The sequence below is a fragment of the Archocentrus centrarchus genome, chromosome 9 (assembly GCF_007364275.1).
Source record: "Archocentrus centrarchus isolate MPI-CPG fArcCen1 chromosome 9, fArcCen1, whole genome shotgun sequence".
Classification (NCBI taxonomy): domain Eukaryota; kingdom Metazoa; phylum Chordata; class Actinopteri; order Cichliformes; family Cichlidae; genus Archocentrus; species Archocentrus centrarchus.
Window position 1 is genome coordinate 9,310,444 of NC_044354.1, and position 26,602 is coordinate 9,337,045.

The 26,602-nt window shown below is 37.6% G+C and overlaps 1 protein-coding gene across 1 annotated transcript in view; it reads right to left on the bottom strand.

The window, feature by feature from the left end:
- The window catches only part of ipo11 (importin 11), a 116,860-nt gene that overhangs the window by 24,410 nt on the left and 65,848 nt on the right, over window positions 1-26,602 (bottom strand). Inside the window, exons 22-28 of the mRNA XM_030738305.1 lie at window positions 13,398-13,477; window positions 13,200-13,280; window positions 12,429-12,524; window positions 11,911-12,024; window positions 11,267-11,388; window positions 8,087-8,182; window positions 6,946-7,030 (exon numbers count right to left, since the gene is read on the bottom strand). Of these exons, the coding sequence (XP_030594165.1) occupies window positions 6,946-7,030; window positions 8,087-8,182; window positions 11,267-11,388; window positions 11,911-12,024; window positions 12,429-12,524; window positions 13,200-13,280; window positions 13,398-13,477 (674 nt within the window). The remainder of the gene's footprint in view (window positions 1-6,945; window positions 7,031-8,086; window positions 8,183-11,266; window positions 11,389-11,910; window positions 12,025-12,428; window positions 12,525-13,199; window positions 13,281-13,397; window positions 13,478-26,602) is intronic.

The window sequence follows — 26,602 nt, forward strand, 5'->3', positions numbered from 1 at the left end:
TTTCAAATTCATAGAACTACTGTTCCAAATTTGAAAGTAATTTTTATTACACTATCATATACACCAACACTTTCCAATACCAACTGCAGAAAGATGCACTACTGAAGATCAACTCATTAGCCTAATAGCCTGGAACAAAAACCTCATCAGTTACACATCTTGAGCAAATGCTATAAATGACTAAACCAAGCATTCTGTTCAAATAAATCGAAACTACATTAAACAAAACATTTGGTGTACTCCTCAGTAAAGCACACCAAATTAGACTCATAAAATAAGGATATGTAGCTGGTGTGCACCTGGGATGTTGCAATCCCACTGTCATATAATTACCCATAAATAGCAATAAGTGTAATTGGCATGAGGTCCAATGCCAAGAGCTGCTGTCCAACTATGTCGGAAATTACATGTGTTTATAATTGCACAGACAATTTTACACACATTAAAAAGGGGAAAAAATAGTTGAGTTACAAATGGAAAAAAAGAGGCTGAGGAAGGTGTAAAATGTCTGGCCCCTCGCTCACCTCCACATATCAAAAATGCAAATAGTCAACGCAGATTTCCAGCAGCGGAATGATGCGGGGGAACAGGTTTTCAGACACTATGTGACACGAGAATCTTATTGTAGCCTCTTCAATAGGTGTGTAAAGGAACTAAATCAAAAAGAAGAAACTTTTTTTTTTTAAACTTGGCCAACCTGCCTTTCAGTAATGTTGCGTGCGTAATATACCAATCTCTTAAAGTTGGAGCTTTTGCAAATATAACTCCCATGTAATTGTTTAACCAGGTCACATTTTTGGCAAATCATAAAGTCCTTAAAAAAGGGAATAAAATAGCACAAAGGACACTTCCTTAAGTTCCTTGTCCATATCCTGAGGTCAGAGCTATTTTGGCCGCATGAGAGGAAGCTACACAAATTAATGTTGTGGTTCATTAGAGTACACATTCCTTCCTTAGCAATTACTATTGATTTGCACTTGAGAAAGGTACCTGACTACAACATACACTATTACAAGTAGTACAAGGGCTGCTTATTTAAGTAGGCCATAAAGACGGAAATTAAAGTTTGTGGTATTTAGCTACGCAAATAGGTATTGAATATTTTTTCCAATTTTATGGCCCAAACAATACAATGGAGGCAAATGGAATTTTTTTTTTTGCATTACTCAATGTATTCAATCAAGTCTGACCTTCCTGGATCCCTATTCAGTGACCAGGTTTGGAAACCGGCCAGCTCACTCTACACCCATTTATTTCTGAAGATTTTTTTTTTGCAACAGAGAAGTTGTATTCTTTACTTTTATGTTGTAGTCCAATCAGTAATTGGCATGTACTCACATAAATGCAACACAATAACCTGTATGTGTGCTATTCACATACATTAGTGTAGTGTAGTGAAGAAGAAGAGGAAAAAAAAAAAAGGCTGATTGGGCTCGAGTGTGTGTGTGTGTGTGTGTGTGTATGTGCGCCACCATCACACAACAGACAGAACCCATGTCATTAGTACCCATTGGACAAAGTCTTTGATGTTGCCCATACTTCTTGTTGTTTGATGGTACTGCCCTTGTAGATGAAGGACATGAATCAAATAATGCATTATAAACAGAAGCCAAAACACAGCAGCAATTAGCTTAGTCTAGTTGTCTAGAACACTCAGATTGTATTAAAGGACCCTTACAAGTCACAGGTTGCATCAGTAAGAGTCGAGCACACAGTGAAATGTTAACTTGCATTATTAACCAATCCCCAAAATGACAGGTTTTCGGGGAGAGCTATTAAACAGACAAGGCTGGTAACAACTATGGAGTTTTTGACGACCCAATAGCTAACTGATGCAGTGGCCCACCAGGATTTGTCAGTGTATACGAAAATGGCCAGTACACCACTGGTAAATACAACACTACGCAAGAGTAACATATAGCTCTCCTGACAAAATGAGAAGAATTAAGCTACTTTTTTATGACAGAAAACACTACAAAATCCACCTGAAATTTAAGGATTTTTTTTTTTTAACATTTATAAAAAGTCATAAATGAGTAAATATCATATACTTTGATATAAATAAAACATTGGATTTAGTTCTTTTGTTCAGTTGATTAGTACAGGTGGCAAATTGGGTCTACCTGTGGTACCTGTCAAGAGCTACAGAAAGGATGGGTAGTGTCAGCAGGAGATAAAGCGACAGCAAGAGTGAGATATGGTGTTGATAGCCTGGTGTATATGAAAGGAAGAAGCAGCAAGACAGAATACATGTGTGTAAATGAGAGGGGGACAGGTGTAACAGTGAAGCTGCAAGGAGTAGAGACAGTGAAGGTAGATGAGTTTGAATACCTGGGGTCAGCCATCCAAAGCAACAGAATGCACAAGAGAGGTGGGTGGAGACAAGTGTCAGAGGGGGATTTATGACAGAAGGATAACTGCAAGCGTGAAAGGGAAGGTTTCCAAGATGGCAGTAAGACCTGCTATGATGCATCGTTCGGAGACAATGGCAGTAACCAAGAAAAAAAAAAAAAAAACAGGAGGCAGAGCTGGAAGTGGCAGAGTTGAATGAAGAGGTTAAGATTTTCATTGGGAGTGACCAGAACGGATAAGATTAGAAATGAGGAAATCAGAGGGACAGCTCAGGCTGAGCGTTTTGGAGACAAAGTTAGAGAGGCAAGGCTGAGATGGTTTGGACATGTGCCCAGGAGGGATAGTGGCTATATTGGACAGAGGTGGTTCAATATGGAGCTGCCAGGCAGAAAGAAAAGAGGAAGACCTCAGACAAGGTTTACAGATGCAGTGGAAGAGGACGTGGATAGGGTTGGTGTGACAGGAGAGGATGCTACGGATAGGACAAGATGAAGGCAGATGATCTGCTGTGGCAATCCATAAAGGAAGCAGTTGACAGAAGAAGATGATGATAGGCTGGTGTATGCTTACCTAACCAAAAACAAACAAACAAACAAACAAAAAAACAAACAAAAAACAGTGGTACTAAAAAACTGTCTCAAAGACCAAACTGTGTGTATGAATAACTGTAATTTTTTTGTAATGTATTCATTCCATTTTTATTTTTTTATGTTTAGCATTGCCACTATAGTATATTCATTAAATTATTCCTTTTAAGAGCTACTGGTGACATTTCCCTTGGTTCATTAATAATCACCACAAAACTCAAGTACTGCAACTTTCACTTTTTACTATCGGTATAGCTGGCAAGGGCTGGTATGAAATCAAGGATCCCCTACATTGACAGCAATCAGTCCAATCGAGACACTTCATGATTGTGATTTGCTTCAATAAAAGATGAAGAGCCACTAAAATTACAATATGACTGGTGCTGTCATTTACTGCTGTACTATCCAGTCTGAATTCTAATCTCACACTCCACGGGAGACAGATTTAGGTGTGAGTCCAAGTCAAAAGTCCAGAGCCAATTTCTATTCCCACTCTGCCCTGAGAGGTGGCTACTTTAAAGAGGTAAAAGCTTAGAATACATTATTGCAACGCTTTCCTTTTCAGACACTTGGAAAATTAAGATACATGAAAAGATAAACAGGAATAACCGTACACAACAACTGTAGGGTTGTTTTAACTTATTGATCTAGATGTCAAAAAGGTAATGTGTCAAATGCTCCTGGACATGAGCTCAAAAATCCAAGTAAAAACACTGACAATACAAATGTATATACATTGAATTTGCATTGATTATTCAAATAATAAATAGCACTAAATGTCTACATTCAGTTTCAGATTTGGGTTTTGCCTGTGCTGACTTTATAATTAGAGGAGTAACCAACATGAAAACCAGAGAGCTGTCTATGGGTGAAAAACAAGCAATTTTGAAGCTGAGAGAAGATGCAAAATCAATCAGAGCCACTGTACAAACACTGGCCATAGCCAATAGAACTATTGGAATGTCCTGAAGAAGAAAGTCATTACTGGTAAAGTCATTACCGGTAAAGGAAAAAAGCAATTTCTCTATCATTTCTTCTGCCCCTTCCCGCCTGTCTGCTCTGGTGTTTTTGGTCTATACCATTTAAACATGTAAATAAAGAAACAAAGAAAGAAAATAAAAGAAAGACTAACAAGAGGAGTCTAAAATAGGGCTCCTCTTGGCATAGCAAAGATGTTTGGCACAACAGAGTTTACTTAAGCTGCTGGGCAAGACAGGTTTAATAGTAAAAAATAAAATAAAAACATAGTAAGTGCTGTAAAGAAAGCCCCTAAAAACAACTGTTAGTGCTGTTAGTGACATCAGTAACAACCTCCAGAGGGCAGAAGTGAAGGTATCACAATCTACTGTTCGCAGAAGACTTCATGAACAAAAGTACAGACTCTTCCCCAGAAGATGCAAAACACTAATTAGCAAGAACAGCTAGGCCAGACTGAAATTTGCCAAGAAGTACAGAAACAAGCCTCAGAAATTCTGGGACAAAGTTTGTCAGTTTGTGGACTGATAAGACAAAGATGGGTAGGTTAAAGTTTGGAGAAAGAAAGGATCTGCTCATGATCCCAAACACACAAGCTCATATGTGAAACACAGTGTTGGTAATGTCATGGTTTGGGCTTGCGTGGCTTCTTCAGGGACGGGCTAAATTAATCTTCATGGATAATATCACGCATAATGGCAGCAGTACAATGAACTCATAAGTCTATAGAAACTTTATGTCTGTCAACTTAAAGAAAGGTAAAACTAAACTGATTGGGAGATCCTTTATCATGCAGCAAGATTAAGACCTAAAACACATTGCCAAAACCACAAAGGACTTCATCAGGAGCAGGAAGTGGAAGGTTTTAGACGGGCCTAATCAATTTCCAGACTTAAACCCTACAGAGCAAGTATCACAAAAGATGAATGCAAAAGCTTAGCGATGTCAGTAGGTCACAGGCTTGATGCAGTTATTGCAAGCAAAGAATTTGCAACTACACAATCTACTGGAACTTTATCTGTTCCAATCCTTTTGCTCACATACAATATAAGTGGGTTCAGACAAAAGATGTTATCAGATCTAGATGTAAATACCTAGAAATAAAAGCTGAGTTTTGTCTCATATTGATTTTTTTGATGTCAAACCCAACTGTTTTCAGTCTACAGCAAAAATATAAGATCAGGGTTTGCTCAATACTTTTTCACTATACTGCACGTATCATCCTAGTATTGAAGAGACACTGCATGGTTCTAGAAAACTTGTTTTGTGGTGGTCAATGATAATACAGTTTCTAAATAATCTTTAACAAAACAGAACTCTTTTTGTAATATGCTTTCCTCTAACTCACTGGCTACCAAACCAACATAAAATAAACCAACATATACGGCACTGGAAATCTGCAAAGGTCTCTATGCATAATGTTCTTTCACAATCAAATTAACTTTACAAAAAAAAAATAAGCATTTATATCAAAGAGAAAATTCAAGCATAAGGGCTCAATTAGGGAAAACATGACTACACCACATACCTGCACAGGGAAGGAGTAGAAAAAAAAGAGTCCACTTCTGTATAGGACTTCAGCTCCAGTACACATGTGTATGGAGGTATGCTCAGATCTATTTGGGACTGCTTAATCACCTTCACTACCTCAAGCTTCATCATCCCTAGAGACGTGACATTTCGTGTCCTAAGTGCCAGTGTCCAAGGCTTCTGCCCATACCTGCACTGCACTGCACCAACCAGACCCCTATACCTAATGATGCAGATGGCAGACACGCATGGCAGCTATTGATGAAAGCTGGAAAAACAATGACTCAGTGGAAGTGCACTGACAACATAATCAAGCTATATTGACGTAACTACTTTACATTTTAACACAAAATTACACCATTTTCACAAATGAACATGAATTTTCAATGTCAATGTGAGGAATTAATCAGAAAGAACATGGGAAAAAAATGTCAAACAATTATCTGTGTCACAAGTGCTTTGAGAGCAGCACAAATGTACAGATATTTATGTACCTTTTTTTTTTTAACAAATGCAGAAGCAACTGCCAAAGAAAGAAGGCTTAAAAAAAAAAAGTCAAGCTGGAGCCAATAAATGTTCAAAAATGTCACAGGTCTCCTTTCTCATCAACTTTTTCCTCAAATTGAAAACTCCAACATGTGGGCACTCCCGTGACTTGCACACGTGTTCACGCACGTCTCCAAGCACACAGACCCACAAACATTAAAAAGCAGAGAGAGGTGCGACTTTAAGTCTCCTCTCTTCTCTTCCCTGGAGCAAAAAGTCAGGGCCTGGGCTGAGGTGATAAGTGCACTGGGATACTGCCAAGCAAGAGGCACACACTCACACACAGAGAAATGTAAAACAATAATATAAATATAGCTGTATTTACTCATTCAAACACGAATAAAAATCCCATTTGTATAAAAATTTAATTTTGTCTAAGCACACATTTGGAGAAGACCACAGACACCAACAATCTAGTTAAACAATAGTGTGAAGGAGTGCAGCAATTTGTGTAACAAAGTGATACAGGAAACATACTCATAGAGAATGCATGCTCATACATACATGCACCACTGTTTAATTGGTGTACATCTCCCACCTAGGGGCCATGCATGGGTACTCACTGACATTCATGCTTATCTAAAGACTTGCAGGAGGCTTTGAGGTGGCTCTGAACTGGTGACTGACTACACAGTACATAAAGTGACCATGTTTCTTTTTGCTGACTGGAATAAACCATTTTTCCTCCCTGGGTGCTTCTGCTTGTACTGTATGAGTGCCAGTGCAGCATAAATTATCACAAGAAGACAGTTTTTTTTTTTTTTTTAATTATCACGAGACAAAGAGAAAGATACTCAGATAAACAGAAAATTAAAATGAAAACAAATTTTGAAAAAAAAAATTATTAGTGTAGCTATTTGTCTGTAATCTATAATGAGAATGAAGCAAGAGAAAGGCTGATTTAAAGATTTCTAAATTAGATCTGTACTGTGTATGAATTATGCATTTGACTCACCAGTTTCTTCCTCTTGTCCTGCTCAGTTGGTGGCTCCTCATCATCACTCAGCTTGGGCTCTTCAAAATGGCTCATCAGCATGCAGCTGCAAACACAATAATATTCAACTCAATATTAATAACCGCAAATAAACCTGCACAGTAGGAGACAATTTCAGAACAGGCAGCATGCACACACAGGCACTTCAATTGCTGAAACCTCTGGCACTGTTTTTCCTGAATGCTATTCATATTGGTTCATCTGCATGCAGAGAGAATTACAAGTGAAACCTTTGTGCACAGTATAAAGTCTGTGTATGGTCTTTTATTTCCTTTGTCCTTACTTAAGCCTTATTGTGGGTAGAGATAAGGTAGGGGGTCCTGAATGTCACACTTTGTGATTCTGGTGTGTGGCTACCGATAATTCGTGATCAGAAATTTTAACTAAACTCTAACTAATGACATTCAAAGTGACAAAACTTAATGAACTTATTACAATTTTGAGTAGACAGAAAGCAGACTAGTAACTCATTAAAGAAGCTACAATCAATGTCTTCTACAGTTAACACTCAAGTACAGCACCACGCCAAATTGACTTAGCAACTGGCATGTTATTTTACTGAATTTCATCCATGGCTGCAAGGACTTTTTTTATTTCACACAATGCAACGAATAACACTCAGAGGAAATGTTCAACCACAAGTATATTTTTGCCCACGTCAGACCCAACAGGGACCCAAAACAATGCAACACTAAACTAAACTAAAATAAATCTATCAGTTACATTATTTACTTGTGCATTACATTTGTATCAACAGGTTATATACTTTTTTAAGGTGCAAATGCAGCTAAGTCACTCTCTGATTTGCTTGCACTGTTTTCCCTGTAGTCAGCTACTGCCCTCATGAAATAAATTTTTATCTCAAAATGTCTTCTGAGGTTTGCATTTGATGAATTCCAACTTCAGCATCACATCTGCATTTGTAGTGCTTCAAGCACTTTCGAGCGTCTTCATTCATTATGCATGAGTTTTGTTAAAATTACAAACTCCATTCATTTGTGAAAAGAATGATGGGAAGGTTTGAACTGTATAATTTACAACTTTTTATGCACTTTTTTTTTTCTGGTTTTCCAATTATAAAGAAAAAGAAATGAAAACTTACTCTTTGAAAGTGCCCGTTTCAGGATCTTCTGTCATTACATCATGTAATGCCTCAACACAGATGTTGATGATGCCACAGAACTTGTCCTGGATCACGCTGATAACACAGAGAACAGAGCTTCATTACTCATGAAATTTGTCATTTTAAAACTTGTGTTTTTTAGAGAGTATCAGACAATCGACTCAACTCTGTACTTTCCTTGCAGATCTAAGTGTTACTTTTGGCACCATTAATACCTTTTTAAATACAGACACTGGAAAAATGTGTGTGTGTGTGTGTGGTGGTGGTGGTGGGGTAATGTTGGTTTTTGTCATAAAGTCTCTCACACGAATCTAAATTTGTCATGAAGTTCGACAAAGTTCTCTCTGAGGACTGATATTTTTCACCTTATGTGTCTCTCATATAGGCAGTATCTTTGAGTGATTCTGACAACTAGTCCTGTTGTTACTTCTAGGCTGGACTACATTAACCCTTTAACAATGCGATACACCTGTTACCTGTCTTTAACAGCCTTTCACTGCAGAAATGTCTGATCAAACATACTTTTTATTACAATAATTATGTGACTGTTTGTCTTATGGGAAAAATTCACAGGTTTCCGGGTGAACTATTTGAGTCAGTCTCAGTGGTTAGCGGTAGTGGATAAAATGTGGCTCCCATGTCAACAAGAATGAGGAAGCAGGGAAGGAAAAGAATAAGAAGTGTTAGTATGAGTAAGTATGGGCACTGATACATCAACTGTTCCTTCTTCTGTCAGTTCATATACTTGGTCAGGTAGACCCCAGGCAGTGCTACATAAAGTTCACTGAGCATTAGGTCTAGCCAAAACCTGGAAAATCAGAATGAAAGATGGTTCTGGAAAATACACAGAAAAAGCAAGTATACATAGACTTGTCTCTTACATTGTAAGTGTGGAAATTTTACACACAAACACGCATTATATAATAATAGACTAAATAATGTACTGAATAATGTGAAATATGTTGACTAGGTAGTTCAACACAATACTAATAAGAAATAAAGATTATTGACTTAATAAGAGTTTGTATTTTATAGGCACATAGTACATTAAGTACATTACTACACACACTCGCCAGCATCATTATTAGGCACTTTGTTATTGCCTTCTCATAACTGCCTCATTTTATTGTGGCATAGATTTAACAAGGTGCTGCAAACATTCCTCCAGATTTTGCTCCATATTGACATGATAGCATCACACAGTTGCTGCAGATTTGCCAGCTGCGTATCCATGATACAAATCTCCCGCTCCACCACATCCCAAAGGTGCTCTATTGCATTGAGATCTGGTGACTGTGGAGGCCATCTGAATGCAGTGAACGCAATGTCATGTTCAAGAAACCAGTTTGAGATTATCTGAGCTCTGACTGTTCCAAGAAATTATCCCACACAGCATTACGCTGCTAGCAGAAGCCTAAACTGTTGATACAAAGCAGGATAGATCCATGCTTTAATGCTGTATTCTCCAAATGCTGACCCGACCATCTGAATGTCTCAGCAGAAACTGAGACTCATCAGAACAGGGAACATTTATCCAATCTCATACTGTGAGATTTTCCTGAAGCTCTGCAAATTGTAGCCTCAGTTTCCTGTTCTTAGCTGACAGGCGTGGCACCCAGTGTGGTCTTCTGCTGCTGTAGTCTGTCGGCTTCAAACTTCAGTGTGTGTGCGTTCAGAGATACTTCTCTGCATACTTTATTTGTAAAAAGTGGCTATTTGAGTAACTGTTGCCTGTATCTTTTTCAGCTTGAAACAGTCAGGCCATTCTCCTCAGACCTCTGCCACTAACAAGGCATTTTCGCATATTTTTCTTGTTTTCTTTGTAAACCCTAGAAATTATTTTGCAGGAAAATCCCAGTAAATCAGCAGTTTCTAAAATACTCACACTACGTCTGGCACAAAAAGTCACTCAAATCACAATTCTTTCTGAACTGACGCTGATTTTAAACTTTAGCAGGTCACCTTGACCAAGTCTACATGCCTAAACGTAAAAGGTGACCCCCCCCCCCCCCCCCAACCTTTTCTTAGAAATTTTTTATTTTTTCCTTCTTATGCTAGTTTGCTACTTGGTACTTTAGCACCTTAAGGACTTCAGCATTTCCACCATATTGGAAATGACGAAAGTTTAAGCATTTTTCCACGAGCCACAATTTTTTTGCGGTCTTCATCAAATTTGGTCTACATTTACTTCAGACCATACCAAATAACAGACTGGATTACACTGTAATTTCTCCATGAATTCCATTTTCCAAAGAGGACAAAGGAAGCTACATACAAGCAACATAGCAACCTCCAGGGCAGAAAATTAAATTGAATAAAATTTTATTGGGAAATTTGTCTTGGATAAACAGTATTACACATCTGCAATTCGCATAATAAAAACAGAGAGAAGATACAAATAATAGTAAAAGTTCATCTCTAGCAACACTCAGTAACACAATTTTGGTCTCCACAAGTATATTTCAGAAATATAAGAATGCCCTGCTTGCACACATGCATAATTAGTTATCCTGCACTTAGTATGAAACAGAGAAATTTCAAGTTTTAATGTAAGTGTGTGTGTGTGTGTCTGTCAGCAAATACGCACACGTTAAGTTTGCCTCTTCATTATCATAGTGCACAATAATCCACTAAAAACATACTTCACCTAAAGTAGAAGGCATACATAATCACGTTTCATGCTTTGGCTAAAGCGTAATGAATTACAGACTGAAGTAACACCGCTTGCTATAGGCCTTTGACATTAAGTCATAGAAAGAGAGGTGGTAAGTAGAGCTCATTGAATTCACAAGCAAAATTCTATTTCTGACAATATACTGTCTCCCGTAGGCATGTCTGAAAACCCAGCTGTCTGCATTGGCCTGTATGAAGTGTGTATCAGAAAATACACATTTGTACTGTTCAGCTGACACTCAGAGTGTAAAGCAGGCACCCGTTAAGCTGCTGCTTTGTTCCGCATTTTACAGCTGTAAGGAGAATTATATACAAGATCATTTTACCACCTGTATCTGTAATGATAAACAAGAGCCTAATAAATAATTTTCCAAGAACATTTCATCACTTTTCCCCTGCTGTGCCTTAAAGTCAGCTATGCTGTTCTATTCCTTTCTCACCAGCTCAAAGCAAAATCTGCATGGAAAAGAATTAAATGTTTCTCACCTGTTGTCAGATGGCAGAAGGGAAAGAAGAGCCAGCGACGAGAGCTTCCTCCTCTCAGGCTGAGTTATGTTGTCCATTCGGTCAACCCACATCTCTATAACATTGCCCAACAACTGGTCCATCTGATGAGGAGAGAAAAGGGGAAAGACAAATAAGTAGGACAGAAGGAAGGGGTTAGAGAGGGGGGGGAAAAAGAGAGAAGCTGCAATCTGAATACAGATGTGTCTGAAAATATGCTTTTAGTGTTGCCTTAAAAAAAAATGTTTTTTTTTTTTTTTTTTAAGTAAAAGCAACTTTCCCTACATTTATGATTACAATTTCCTTCCTTGTCCTCTATTGTTAAAAAAAAAATAAGCATGGCATGATAAAAGACAACTTAGAGAGGAACGTCTTTGCATTTATTTAGATTAAGGCTGCAATCTCAGAACTAGGCAAAATTAATTTCTTTGCTCAGAGTTTCACAGTGAAGGAGGACAACATTTTAGGGCTTGAAAATGTTACCATTTGCAATTCCTTGGCTCATTACTTTCAGCCTCGTTCACAGTGATTCCCTTTTAACAGGCACTTTGCATTTATGTCTCACATAGACATTCATTGAATCTGTGCTGAGGAGACAGAAATGAAGGGCAGACATCAAACCTCACCTCCTGGTTGCACTCAGAAGCCATTTGACTAAGCAAAGAGGAGAAAAAACTGGAGTTCTGGAGCAGGACACGACCCATGATGCCTAGGTAGGTGGACATCACCACGGGATATCTCTGTAGATCATAGACATGCAATCGTGTATCCAGACGATGAAACATAACCATGCATAAATGGTTTCACATAAAGCACGAGTCATTAAGCTTGATAAGAGGAAAAAGATGGACCCACTGACACAGCAGAATCCTGTGAATGTGTAACCTTTAACTGAGCTGACTTATCAATAATTGCCACTATACAGTCTTTGAAGAATTAATTTCATATGACAGTGAAGGACAAATCAGAAGAAGGGTCACGACTATTAACACTTAAGGAAGAATTTTTAGGTGTACGAAAATCTTAAAAGACACGTTTAAGGTTAAATATTTGAACACTGAACAGAAATTAAGCAAAACACTTTTATACATCCTTTTATACAGTCCCAGTCCAGATTTGTGCAAGATGCAAAGGTAAAACTCACCTCACCATCCACAATACCTCTGAAGACAGCTGGCAGCAGGGGCTGAAACATGTGGGCTCCCAGTATGGGGCTAACCTTTAAAGCTATCTCTACCACCTGCAGGGACACAGGGCAAGGAAGGATGAAGGGCGACCCTCAGAGGGTGGAGCAAGAAAAAGTAGCAAAGAGAAACAGACAGGAAAATCTCAGGAAGGAGCCAGAAAAGGAGCACAAAGGGTCAGCCACATAAAAAAAGAGACAGAGAGACTGTTGTTACAGGAAAAAGCCTTCTTTATATAAATGGTCCGGTGGTGGATAGATGGTACACTATGCAAAACACAGGTTTGTACTTTATGTTATTTTCCTAAGAAAACTGAATGTTGCTGAATATATTCTTGCATTCACAATCAAATACTGTAATGGTGCAGGACAGAGGTCTAGAGTGAACCATTTGATATTCCTCATGTACCATTTTTCAAATCCTTTATTAGTAATGAAAGAGTCATGGCTCCCCTTGCATTTTTAATGGGGTGTCAGGTAACAAGCAACAGTGCTTGCACAATTTGTGTGTAAATGTTCATGTCTCTTCTTTATTGCATATAATGGCCCTTTCACTGCACCTGCTCTTCAATGGCCACACAGGAGGAAAAAAAAGAAACTCTCACCGTGGCTGAACTTAAAAGGAATGAAAAATAAATCCAGAGAATAAATAAGAGCGAGACACAATCAGCTGTGATTTTGGAAAAATAAAATGTGACTTGACTTTTTGTGAGCAGGAAGGAAAGACAGTACCTTGAGCACTTGCACCTGCCCTTCATTTGTGATGTCTTTCAGCAGGTCACAAAATGATCGACACAAGGATTCTGCGTAGTTCTGGGGGGAGGGGGAAAGGGGTAAATGGTTCAGTTCTATAAAACTTAAGTAAATCATGCCAATATAAGCATTATGTGACATCTGTGTGTGTGAGGGTTTTGTTGTTTTGTGCCTCACTTGCAGAAACTCTGTGGCAGACAAGTATATGTAGGCATTAACAATCTGAAAGCATGTACGCAGGTTCTCGGAGCTCAGCTCTGAAACAGAAATGGAAATGTTGCACTTTACAATTTGGACAAGAGGTAACTGATTTAAATTTGCAAAACAGACAGAAAAATCAAGAACATTAGGCGCATAGAGTTTTTGTTTATCAATAATCCAACCTGGATAAAGGTGCTGAGTGATCTGATACATTTGGACTGTACTGCAAACTTGATGGATTGACTTTATTTACTGACAGTAATCATTAAACAAATAAAGGTCTTGATTTGGCTGATCAATGGATCCAATTAGTATTGAAGAAAATTCTAAACCAATAAAATAATGCACTGACAAAATAGATGACATAACATTCATCCTAATTTTCAGGTTTTTTTCTGGGAAAGAAAGTGTATTCATTAATGTTCTTATATTTGAAAGGAAAAGTTAATCAATGCAAAAAAAAAAAAAAAAAAAAAAAAAGAAAAAAAGAGAGAGAGAGAAAGAAAAGGTAATTAAAAAACACAAAAAAGACAGATGAGCATTTTTAACTACTACATTCAAGACATCAAAGATATCAACATATTACCTGCCAGAATTAACAAGGACATTGTGACTATTAACAATAACTGAATATAAATAATTAAGCATCTTGTGGAACTGACATCATCATTATCATGGCTTTTAATTTGTTATTGCTTTGTCTGACCTTTGCTCCCTACAAAATTAATTTGGAATAGGATTTGCTTTTTGGATAAAAATCATACAGATGTCATCAGTAAAAAACAGCGCTGTTTAAACAAGAATCTACTCCACTGTGAAAATGCATGATTGGTTGTGGCACCATTAGGAATAGGATAGCGTGATGTGTCACACATAACTGTACTGAAGTTTATCAAGTATCACAGACTCCTAGATTATGGAAAAAAAAAAAAATTCTAAACTGCATTTTTCACCATCATTATATCAGCAATTCAACAAGATAAAAAATACAATACAACCAAAACATTTACAGTACCAGGAGAGCAAGGGGGAAAAAAGGAACGATAAATAAAAACGCAATGAATTGAATTTTGAAGAAGATATTCCTCAAAATATTCATGTTAAATGTGTGTGAAAATATGCAAGCAGTCAGAATGGGGCTTGTATGACGTGATCTAAATGTAGAAAAAGGGCTGGAAGCAGTGCAGCACTTCACAGGAGACCTTCAGGTGTGTTTTTGCTTGTCAAGAATTGACCTGAATGCATGAAGGCCAAGAAAACCAATTCAGTGGTTGCTAACCTGAATCAACCAACATTTAACTATAGGCAAGTTTGTACCGCCCGTCACCGTATCAATCCAGCTCACAGAGATGCACTGAAATCAATGCACTCACATTCCCTTCGGCCAAAGATAAGTGTCCAATAAACACGGTGAGTAACCAAGGCTTCAACAAAACAATCAACATACTGGCCCAAACATTTGTTATTCCCTCATTCAATTATTTTTTTAAAGTGGCAAAACCTGTGCCATATGCAAAATATTGCAGGGGGAAAAATGCAAACTGTTGAATTTTATTCACATCCATCATGCAGGTACAATGTATGAAGTGAAATACTATATTTTGCTTCTAGGAGATGCACTCAGGTCAGGTGAATAAATGCCTTATTTGTCTGCAACAATGTTTCAATTAAAAGGAAAGTAGCGCAATGTAAAGGTGAAAGCAGTGCCCTGTTGATTTCATTTTAAGTCAAGTTCTCGTTTTTTGCAGATGCAGTAAATTTAGGCAAATAAGGACGACCAATTTTATTTTGATGCAAAGATCTGCACATTAGGCAGAATGTACGTGACAGTGCAGTAAAACATTTTTGTTATAAAAACAGTGATTAATTCTAACAAATAATCATTTTGGCCATAATCATGCAGCCCCGAGGTTCCAAGAAAACAGGTTCATTTAAGGCAGATAAAAGCAAAATACCTCATTTCAAGTTTGTCAGCTAAGGTAAAGACAAAATAAAAGTTATTCATTTAAACTGGCAAATTAAAGTCAAAATAATAAAACTGTAGAGCACGTAGTATTTCCTAATACAAAAGCCTAAATATAATGTTGCTTCGGAGGATGCAACTGCTTGTTCTTTTAAAGAAAATCCGACCTCTCTTCTGGGTACATCAAAGCATTTGAACCTGATGCGTTTACTTCTCAAAGTTTGTCTACAAGTAGACTACAGTAGAAGGCATGATAAACAATGATAGAGGATCCAGGATGAGCGCACCTGTTTATAAAGGTGATTTTTATGCTGATGTATGCAACATGTTTTCTCCAGCCAACTTTCAGCCATAATAAAGTAGTAATAATGTATTCTGCCATCTGTTATCTTCTCAGGTACATTATGTATTCCAGGAGCAATTTAGTCATCGAATGAGCCAAACATAGTATGATGGTATATTATGCTAAACACATGCAATGAGAGTCGTTAATGAGAAGACAATTATTGAATTTAAAACAAAAGATGCTATAAAGATGACTGCAAATTACAAATAAAGGAAGAAGCAATACAGAGCCATCTTTAGAAACTCAAAATAACTTCAAAGCTGCAATAAAGCAATTGTGTTACTATGTCATTCTGTGTAGCACTGGTACTGGAAGTCAGAGCATTACGAGGAAAGACGGGGGAAAATAAAAACCCTAATGCATTCCTTTGGTCAGCCCAGGTCAGTCTTAAAAATAAAAAGCCAAGCCAACAGATTTCTTAATGGTGAATGAACAAGGAGATGCAAGTTAATTGAACATTGAAAGCATGGCAGGTCTGCAGACAATGGATAAATGTGTGAGTCCAAGCTTACTTAGAGACTGCATTAATCAGCATCTGCATTACATTTACATATTTAAACTCACTTAACATTTCCAGAGGTATCTAGCCATTTTTAAGCACTCTTCACTGAAATATATATAGATATATATATATATATTTCACACTGTAAGTGCAATATACAGTGTGAAATAAGTATACAGTTTATATATATATATATATATATATATATATATATATATATATATATATATATATATATATATATATATATATATTGCACTTACAGAGTGAAATAAGTATATAGTTACCTCAAACCTAGCAAAAACAAAGATGCTGCATTCCTGTTGCACAAATATCCCAGCTACTTCTCCAAATTACCACAATGCCAGAAGCTTTCCTCTCTAAGATTTCAATTCAAATTCCATTATACAGTTGTTTGGTAAATGACACAAAACAGTACATTTGAAGGAACACATTAATTTCATAGCCTAAAAGGGAGCAAAATCAATATTTCAAAAATAAATGTATTCAAATAGATTTAACATGGACAGAAATCCTTTTGTTGTGTCTAATTCATTTTATTCCCATCAGGATAACTAGAAAGGAAAGTAAAACATGTGGGTGGCTGAGCTCTCTTTGTGCTGTCAGTAGCACTGACAATATTATCAAACATTACCAAATCAAATTCAACAGAAAGTAATACCTCCTGCTTTCACAATACCTGCTCCAACTGCAAATTATAGTTTGTACCAACAAGACAATTACTGCATAAATGTTTACATACACAATCATATGGTAAACAGAATAGCCTCAGCACGTCAAACTATTTAAACATTGCTCGTTAGCAAGTTTCTTTTGTTGTGATTTCAAAATAAAACTCTTTAAGCAACTGCGTTCAAGCAAATGATAAATTTCACATCACAAGATACAAAAGGAAAGTTAAGTAGCTCATTCATACATCTTCAAAATATGCCTCAGTTCACACCACATAACTGAAATCAGTTAAAAGTTGACAAAAAATACAAGGATTTAAACTACTGGTGGGCTCTAGCTGGTGGCAGAGCTCCCACAGCAACCCTCCAGTGACAACTGATCAGCATCTAATATAATTGCTTTGAGCTGAGATTCCACCAGCAGGTCTCTAAAGGCCAAGACTGGAACAAACATGGAAAAGGGCTTTTATGAGTGAGCTTAGCGTGAACACCCCAGGCGCAGTTTAAAAGCTACTTCAGTTCATATGACAGGGAAACTAGTGGGGTGTACTAAAAACTGTGACAACAAGGTTAATCTGGTTTGATATGTAACCTTGAAATGAAGGGCTCTGAGAGAAAAACAAATTTTCAGAAGAGTGGTGAATGCCACATTAAGAGCATTTGTCTGTCATCCTACAATTCTGCACCAAATAAAGTAACTTTGAGGGTCATATTGCCACAAATCTTCCCCAAGAGGAACAAAAGAATCGTAAAGAGTTGTCTGTTGGACAGCTAAAAAAAAAAAATTAAATAGCTCTTTGGTATTCTGTTTGATCACAGTTGGAAAAGTGCTACACTTTTTTTTTTTTTTTACATTACTTTAGCTGGTTATTACTTGTATTTCATTCCCCTTTTTAAATGTGTACTTTTCATGATATCTAGATGAGGTACATGGTAGATGGTACCTCAAGAGCATAAAACAGATCAGTTGTGTTTGCTGTTAAGTGGTACTGGAGTGACTGAAATACAAACAGTCAATTCCAAATTAATCTACAATGCACAACATTTGGGCAGGATTATATAGAGGGGGGGGAAAGCTCTTCATATTTTTAGGCAGCAATATACAATAAAAATTGCTGTATTTTCTACAAAAGCAAAATGTGAGATATCACAAACACCTATTAAAGCAGACTGATCAATATGAAATGTAAAAAAGCATAATTTCATAGGCCCTATTTACAGGCAGCTGCGTTCTCAGTCAGAAGCTGCTACAATTTTTAGGAAACTCAAAAAAAAACATTTTATCCATTTCGTTGTTGTGTTTAAACACCTTGAGGCGATTGTTTGTTGTGATTTGATGTGAATAAAATTGAATTTAACTGAATTTAAAATAGTCACCGTTTTACTGAGTTACCAGTCTTTGAAGTGGGACTATACAAGGTTCTAGCAGTACATATGGCCTCCCAACAGAGGACCACCAAGCTGCACAGAAACTAAAGACAGGTACTACTGTGGACACAATCAATGGCAAGCAGATTTTTTGTTGCCTAAACTAACTTGGTTATTAAGCTTCACCAACAAGCTGTACAAGTACAATGCACAGATACACATAACTGCTAATTAGTAACAAACTAATTTCAGACATTAAAAATGAAGTAAACATTTCTTGGATGGTGTGTACCCCACACCAATCCATATTAGTCAAGCCATTAAGTGTCCCAAATTCAACAACAGCACAATCACAGTGGAAAGCTCCAGTTTAATGACCTAACAGTGGAGGTGATAGCAGGCTTCTGCTGCTCCAAGATACCTGTCAATCAAGGCAGCCATGCCCCTAACTCCAGTATCCACATAGTTGAGCCTTAAAATCACCCACCCCAAGTGGTAAGTCATCCATACAGGGCAAAATAATTTTGTACCAGGCTGTAAAGTTGGGTATAAACATGGGAGTCTATGGTGACTTGCTATTGAAGCCAGCCTTAAGTGGCACCTCCAGAAACTGCACTTTTTGGCACTTCTCCGCTGGATTAATTTTTTACCTCTGGAGGTTTGCATAACGCAAACCTTTTGCGTTATGTATCAGCTAAATATATCAGTATAATACGATATTGTCAAATTCTACATCTCAATTAAATTATATTGATATATTACCAAAAAAACAAAAACACCAACCATCCCTAACAACTTTATATAACATACTCTGGCATACCATTTCTCAAAACAAACAAAACGGTTAATACAAAACTACCTCTGCAATACAGTGCAATGCAAATGGAAACAGCAGACTGTAATTTTTCTATGCCTGTGAAAATACTGTCACCCCCTTTATCACACCTCAGTGACACCATATGATTACACTCAAAACTACTTAATCTTACCTGCAAGTACAGTTACACATGCCGCATTGCCCTTTATGCCAAAGGCAAAACGAGAGGTAGATAAATGCTTGTGGCTGTCTCTTCATAATGGTACCACCACAACCACTATCATGTCATGCCGATAAGTTGTGTACATACTCTACTAATATCCTATGAAGTACAGGTCTGTATAGCTATCAACATATAAAGAGGGAGAGGTACAAGTATTCATATAAAAAGAAAAAACAAAACAAAGTATTTAATTCTTATTCTGGGCAGCCCCGGAGAACCGAGGCCTGGACTTGATAAGGCTTTCATCATTCTCATCCCTCTCGATTGCAAATGAACCCAGGCCACCCCCAGTGTCCATGTATGAATACAAACAACCTGACAAAATAACACTGCATCTTTCTGGTTATTGGAAGTAAATTCACTTCCATTTCCTCACAGCATCCCCAGACAATTTTGGTGTGACACTAATACGGCAGGGACAAAAGGACGGAGGATTTAGTGTGACTCAGTTTCGGCATCTTTTCTACATCAACACAACAGTCTGATAAATGCTATTCTCTACCCCAGTTGTTCTTTCCTGGACTCGATGTTGTGACTGGTCATACACCGAAATATGAAAAGTGCAATCGTAAAAGCAAAATCTGCTATAATTCAGTAAAACTATGTTTGTAATGCTCTCAGTTTTGTTCAGATTTTATTGAAACCATTAGAAGGAATGTTAAAATAAAAGTAGGTCTCTTTAATTGTGCTTGTACAGCTCCCATTTAAAATGTGCATGCATCAATATAACCTGAATGGTGTAACATTAATATAGGACAGCCAATAGTTACGAGGTTGTTTTTTTGTTTTTGTTTTTAAACTAGAAATTGCACATTATGGCCTTTGACAAATGATTTTTTGCAGAAATGTATGTGAATAACGCTGGTGATCAATGCTGTCACTGCAGCCCTGAAAATATTAAAGAGACAAAAAACAAGACATTAAAAGGACCAAAAAAAAAAAAAAAAGAAGAAGAAGAGAAATTCTGAGCAAAAAGTTTGCTCAAAATATGTAAACAATCATGATCAGTTGGCTGTCTACATTTACTCTCCTGCATTTGGGGACAATCACCTCAACCACAGATGGTTGCAATATTTTATTAGTGCCATTTATTTCTAATTACTCCTATTTGATGGGTACATGTGCGAAGCCTCATTTTGATCACCCTTCAGTCATCAACAAGGCTTTTATTGTCAAACTTCTGCAGGAACGTGTGGAAAACTGATATTGTGAAATAGGTTTGTATGCACTTATTTGTTGGGTCATCCACAAGCAGAATATCCACTATTTACTGACCAGTCATGCGTGCAAGTGTGTTCTGTATTCTGGGCTGACTCAGTGGTCAAGTTTTGAATTAAGTTTCCTCATGTAATGAAAAAGAAAAAACTACAGTAACATAACGGTAGTGAATATTTTAGGAAGAACACAACAACAAAGACAATAGTATTTTTAGGTTGTCTGAGGTGCTTCCGGTGACTTGGCATTATGTTTTTGTCGCTGACTGAATATAGTTGGGAAAGTAGGCTGCTGCTGTTTCTGTCTAGTTGCTGGTAGACTTTTCTCAGTTCCATTCAGGGACTTAAATGGAAATAACACTCTTTAGACATAAATAATTGTGCTATCCTGTTAAATTAACACTGCTTATTAAAGTTACAGATGGACAAGACTGATAACATTTTACACATTAACATTTACCATTTTATTGTTACTCATAGCTGCTACCTTAATAACTTAACAGACTGCTAATGTGGCAATTAAGTAACTGCTAATGGCTAAATGGCTTAGCATGTGCACTGGCCAGGTTAACATTTATGATAATGGTTTAATGCTATTGCTGTTGAGACAGGAGCTTCACTGGCCTTTCTCACGAGATGTTCAGCTTTATGAACTTCAGCTGCTAGTGAGGAAGAACAGATGTGTGCAGCAGCTATGTGAAGCTGTATGTCAGCTGGAGGAGGGGGGGAAAAGAGCACCGCTGGTATCAATCTGATCCAATAGGAAATTTTATTATATATTTAGTATAAATTTTTGAACCCCAGTGGGAAGTTTAACCCACTTCATTTTCTGAAACTGTAAATTCTAAACACCTCCAAAGCCTATTGGACACAACAATTTACTGACAGTCCATAATCACCTTAGTTGCAGGCATTGTTTTTTTCATTCAAAGCATAACAAGTAATTTAACTGTTTTGAAAAGCAGACATTGAAAGTATATACATTGAAAGCATGTGCACACACACACACCCTTAATTTAATATTTTGTTGCACAACCTTTTGAGGCAATCACTGCAATCAAGTGATTTCTGTAACTCTCAGTGAGACTTCTGCACCTGTCAACAAGTATTTTGGCCCAGTTCTCATGAGCAAATGGTTCCAGCTGTCAGGTTTGAAGGCTGCCTTCTCCAGGCTGCATGTTTCAGCTCCTTCCACAGATGTTCAATAGGATTTAGATCAGGACTCAAAGAAGTCGACTTCAGCACAGTCTGATGTTTTGTTCTTAGCTATTCCTGGGTGTTTTTAGCTGTGTTTACCCTGTTGGAGGACCCATGACCTGCGACTGAGACAAACCTTTCTGACACTTTCTCACTTCTTGAGATTTCACTGTACAGTACCATGAACAGATTCAAGACACCCTGTGCTAGTTGGAGCAAAGCAGCACCAGAACATAACCGAGCCTCCTCTATGTTTTACAGTATGTACAGTGTTCTTTTCGTTGTATGCTTCATTTTTGCATTTATGAAGATTGAGCTGATGCGATTTGCCAAAAAGCTCCATTTTTGTCTCATCTGTCCAAAGGACATTGTCTCAGAAGCTTTATGGCTTGTCAATATGTATTTTAGCAAATTCCAGTCTTGCTTTTTTGCGATTTCCTTTCAACAGTGGTGTCCTCCATTAAGTCCACTTTGGCTGAAACAGCAATGGGTGGTGCGACCTGACACTGATGTACTTTGACCTTGGAAATCACCTCTAATCTCTTTGGAAGTTGTTCTTGACTCTTTGGCTAACATTCGAAGTATCCATTTCTTCAATTTGTCATCAATTTTCTTCTTGAGGCCATGTCCAGGAACCTCTGTGACTACAGTATGTGCAGTATCTTTTTGTTATACTGAACTGGGCTAAAATTGCCAATAGAAACAAAATGCAAATGAAACAAAAAGTGGCCCTGAGGACAAGTACAAATGCTAATAATCAAATGCACATTTTGTACAGGGGGAGGGGGGGGGGGGGGGGGGGGGGGGGGGGGCATCTTTTTATCACAGTGCACAAATCTAACAGGGTAGCAGAGTTACAATATATTGATGAAGTCATCAGAAAACAACTTGCAGCCAAAACACACAAACTGCTCATCCAGTTGTCTTCAAAGATAACTGTGCACTTCCCCAGGTCCCCAGCAAGACATTCACCAAGTATAAAGTAAATCAGAAGAACAATTATTGAGAAAAGTGCAGAACACACAGCTAGGCACAAGGTTTCGTTTTTTTAATTAGTAAGATTTGGATTGAATTGAATTATAGAGAAATTATTTTAATATTTTGTCCTTCCATGCACAGAAATGCCCATGGACAAAATATTAGAAAAGCCAAAGGAATACAAATTAGTCTAAATCAGAATAGGCTGTTTTGCCAAACACCATAAAAGCAATTAAATTTTAACAAAGATGTGGGAAGGGAGGACACAAACACCCTCTCCACACACACATACCGTCATAATCAAATAGTCACAAAAACAGATGCTAAAGCACTGATTAAGCTTTAGTGAGTACATCCTTCATAGCCCTGGGCATATGCTGCAAAATCCGCTTCAGTTATCAACATTAGCAGGAAAATGAGACTCACATCTGACTGCGATAACAGTCCCTGAAGTACCTCTAATGGTTGCTGGGGACACTACTAAAACGTGTGGTCATATTCCAGCACAATTTTCAGTTTATAATCTGTGATTAGGCTGAAAATGTTTGCAAAGTAAGGAAAGTGAACAGATAGCAAAAAAGCTGTGCCAAAATCTGCAATGAACCGCAACAAGGACAGATAATGTTTGTCGGGCTCAGTCTAGTCAGCCAGCTACAGAAAGTTTGAGATCAGTAAAGCCCTAGGCTGGACGTTTAACAGCCTTCAAATGGATAAAATTTAATGGAAAACTGACTAGTCATGATCTCTCTTCAATTCAAAACCTAAAAAAACAATCTCAAAAAAAAGAAGCTCCAAGTGTACAACCTCTAGAAAGAATTTTAAAAATGTGTTCTTTCACTGTTAATGGTGGCTTGCCGCCTAATTAGCTTATTACTCCTCCAAGGTATTCTAAGGTGCAAATCTTACCCTCACAGCCCTATTAAAACAGCTTTTGCCTGGATTTACTGTACACAAAAGATCATAAAAAAACAACATGGTCAAAAGAAAGTGTTTCAAAATGAAAAACGAATATTCCCTCTAGTGTTTGAACAAGTCTTTGAAAAGTCACGGATGAGCAAGTTTGAGAGAAACTACGAAGTGGGCAAAATAAACTTTATAGGAGGACCTACATATGAGATGACAGCAGTCATGAGAAGCTCTCTCTGAGCTCCATATCCAGGAAAAATCTGCAACAACGCGCACTGGTTGATGAAAGAGTAACTCGAGGTTAAACAAGTAAATCTGAAGGTATCAGACTGTAAAGAGTGCTGTGGAGTTTACATAAAGTACCAAAGTTTGCATAAAAATGGGAGAAAAGATTATGTTAGTTTCCTCTATCTATGCATCAAATAAACCCAAATATTTCCAATGTATGTGACAGCTGTAATCACAGTCATTACTTAGAAGGCTGTAATAAAAAGCTTGTCATCTAATGGGATTGTTCACATTGATCCAGGAAACACATTAGCAGGAGCAGTTAACTGTGAGACTACATTATGAGAAATGTTAGCAATTCCCTCAGAGAGCTTTCATAAGCCCTTAGTGGGATGGCTTGAAACGTCTTTGGCTTGCCACACCAATATTTTTGTGCAAGGGCAAATCACAGATCATGATCTCATATCTATAGAATGTGAAAAAACTGATACCAATCAACTTCACTTACAACTTTGTTTATTGTGTCTGGTGTCTCTTTGGAGGGGGGGTCAGTCTGTAACTATAACTGTACAAAAAGAACAACTACATTAATGGTTAATCCCTAACAGATAACCAGGACAGGAACGATCAAGCCCATTCCCAAACTGGCTTTGACAAAAATCCTGACACCTTAAAAGATCATCTTCTATTTTAGGGCAAGCAAAATAAATCCATCTTACCCTCTCCAAAATCTTCAGAATGATGGGAGGCAAGCAGAGGGAACTGGTTGGTGGTATTTCCCAATTTGTGTTTACTGTTAATCGGCACCTTCTGCAAACTAGGATGTCTACTAATGCAAAGAATACACAAAATGCCCACAATGGTGAGCTAACACTTTCCAGGTGCAAATAGAGTGCCTCTTTTTCATCCGTCATCTCCTCTGACTTGACCTTGTGCTGCAGTATGCTGTTACTTCAACAATGTCATGAAGCAGTTCTGTTCCAATTTATCAATGGGGAGGCAGGCTAATAATACTGACACTACTATTCTGATAATCATTTATCAGGGAATGTTTTAAACATTTACTGGTTGCAGCATCCTTGATGTGAGTATTTACAGGGTTTTTTTTTTTGGTTTTATATATAACTGACCATTCACCATCTTAGAATTCCATGCACCCATCCATCCATTTTTTTTACTGGTTATCCAATTTAGGTTTGCGAGGGGGCTGGAGCCTATCCTAGTTATCACAGGGAGAGGCACAGGGTACACCCTGCCTATTGCTGGGCTAACACAGAGAGACAGAAACATCCACGCTCACATTAAGACCTACAGCCAGTTTAGAATCGCCAGTTACACGCATGTTTTAGACTCTGGGAGAAAGCTGGTGGACTCAGAGATAGCCCACGCAGGCACGAGGAGAACATGTGGACCCCACACAGAAAGTCCCGAGCTGGCCGGGGCCATTCTATGAACCCAGAAGCTTCTTGCTGTGAGGAAACAGCAAAAAGCAACCACAGACTTGGGGATGGTCATTTAAACCAAAACAAGTTCTTTAAAAGCATGGACTAAAACAGCAATAGAACAATTAAAAAAATGCAGTAATCACAATTATTTTTTTAAAGGATTTATTCTGTTTTATAATATTTTCCTGTCTTGTTTTATATTTACTGTTGTTTTATATTTTCCTGTCTTGTTTTATATTTTTAAGGCACTAGTACCATTTGTGTTTCCAACCAAAACTATGAAACAGGCAGCTGTTGAGTTTGTCAACACTGGACAGACACAGCAAAGTACAATAAAATGGCTACTTATCTCTATTCCTTGCTCACATTAGTCAGTGTAATGCCAGTAAGAGGGAAAAAAAGAAACTTCTGTGCTTGTGCTCCATCATCACAAGTCAGTGCACCACATACAGCTGAAATGTGTCCTAGTTCAGAGTGCGGTGGCAGTGATACAGAGAGTAGTGCTAGTCTAACAATTTAGCCAAAGCAAGGCTCTTGACATTCTAATTAGGGAATTTTCTCCTCCAGTTCAGCAGTGATGGAGCAGGGCTCTTTATCAGGCAGGCCAGGCCACATACCTGGCAAGCTCCAACATCCTAGCGCGCCAGACTATCTCAATGGCCCACATCCCTCCACTGCTCTCCATGGGCAAAATAAATGAACCACCAGATGTTCCAGTGAAAACTAGCCAAAGATGATGAATTGCTGAAGATTGATGAAAAAGACAGATTAAAAAACAAAGGCAAGTTCTTATATAAAATTTGTCATTGGTATATGAAAAAAAATGCATGTTTTAAAGGAAAAATGTTTCCTTAATTCTTGTCCTCCTCAGTGTAAAAAGATAGCTTTTAAATGTGCTTCCTGATTTTGTTCAAACTCGTGATCATACCTCTAAACCATCATCTTTCAAATTTCCATCCAATACTTGCAATCACAAGCACATTCAATGCAATTAATGAGCTTTAAACATGCAAACATAACCTTGGGAAAAAGTGATTTTCACAAGAACATAAACCAGAGACAGAAAAAGGGAACAAGCTGGGGAGAAAGTACTTAGGTCTGTGACAAGTGGCAGTAATTTTAAAGTCTTATCATCTGGGTTATTCGACTCATTAATGTAGCAGCAAGCCCAAAATAGCTGCACACATGCACAAATGCTACAACAGTAAAAACATCTACTGATGGCAAAGTACTCTCTTAAACAAGTCCACTTGTTAAAGGAGTTTTTGAAAATCTGATAACATCTGATGTAACAGGCGTTTG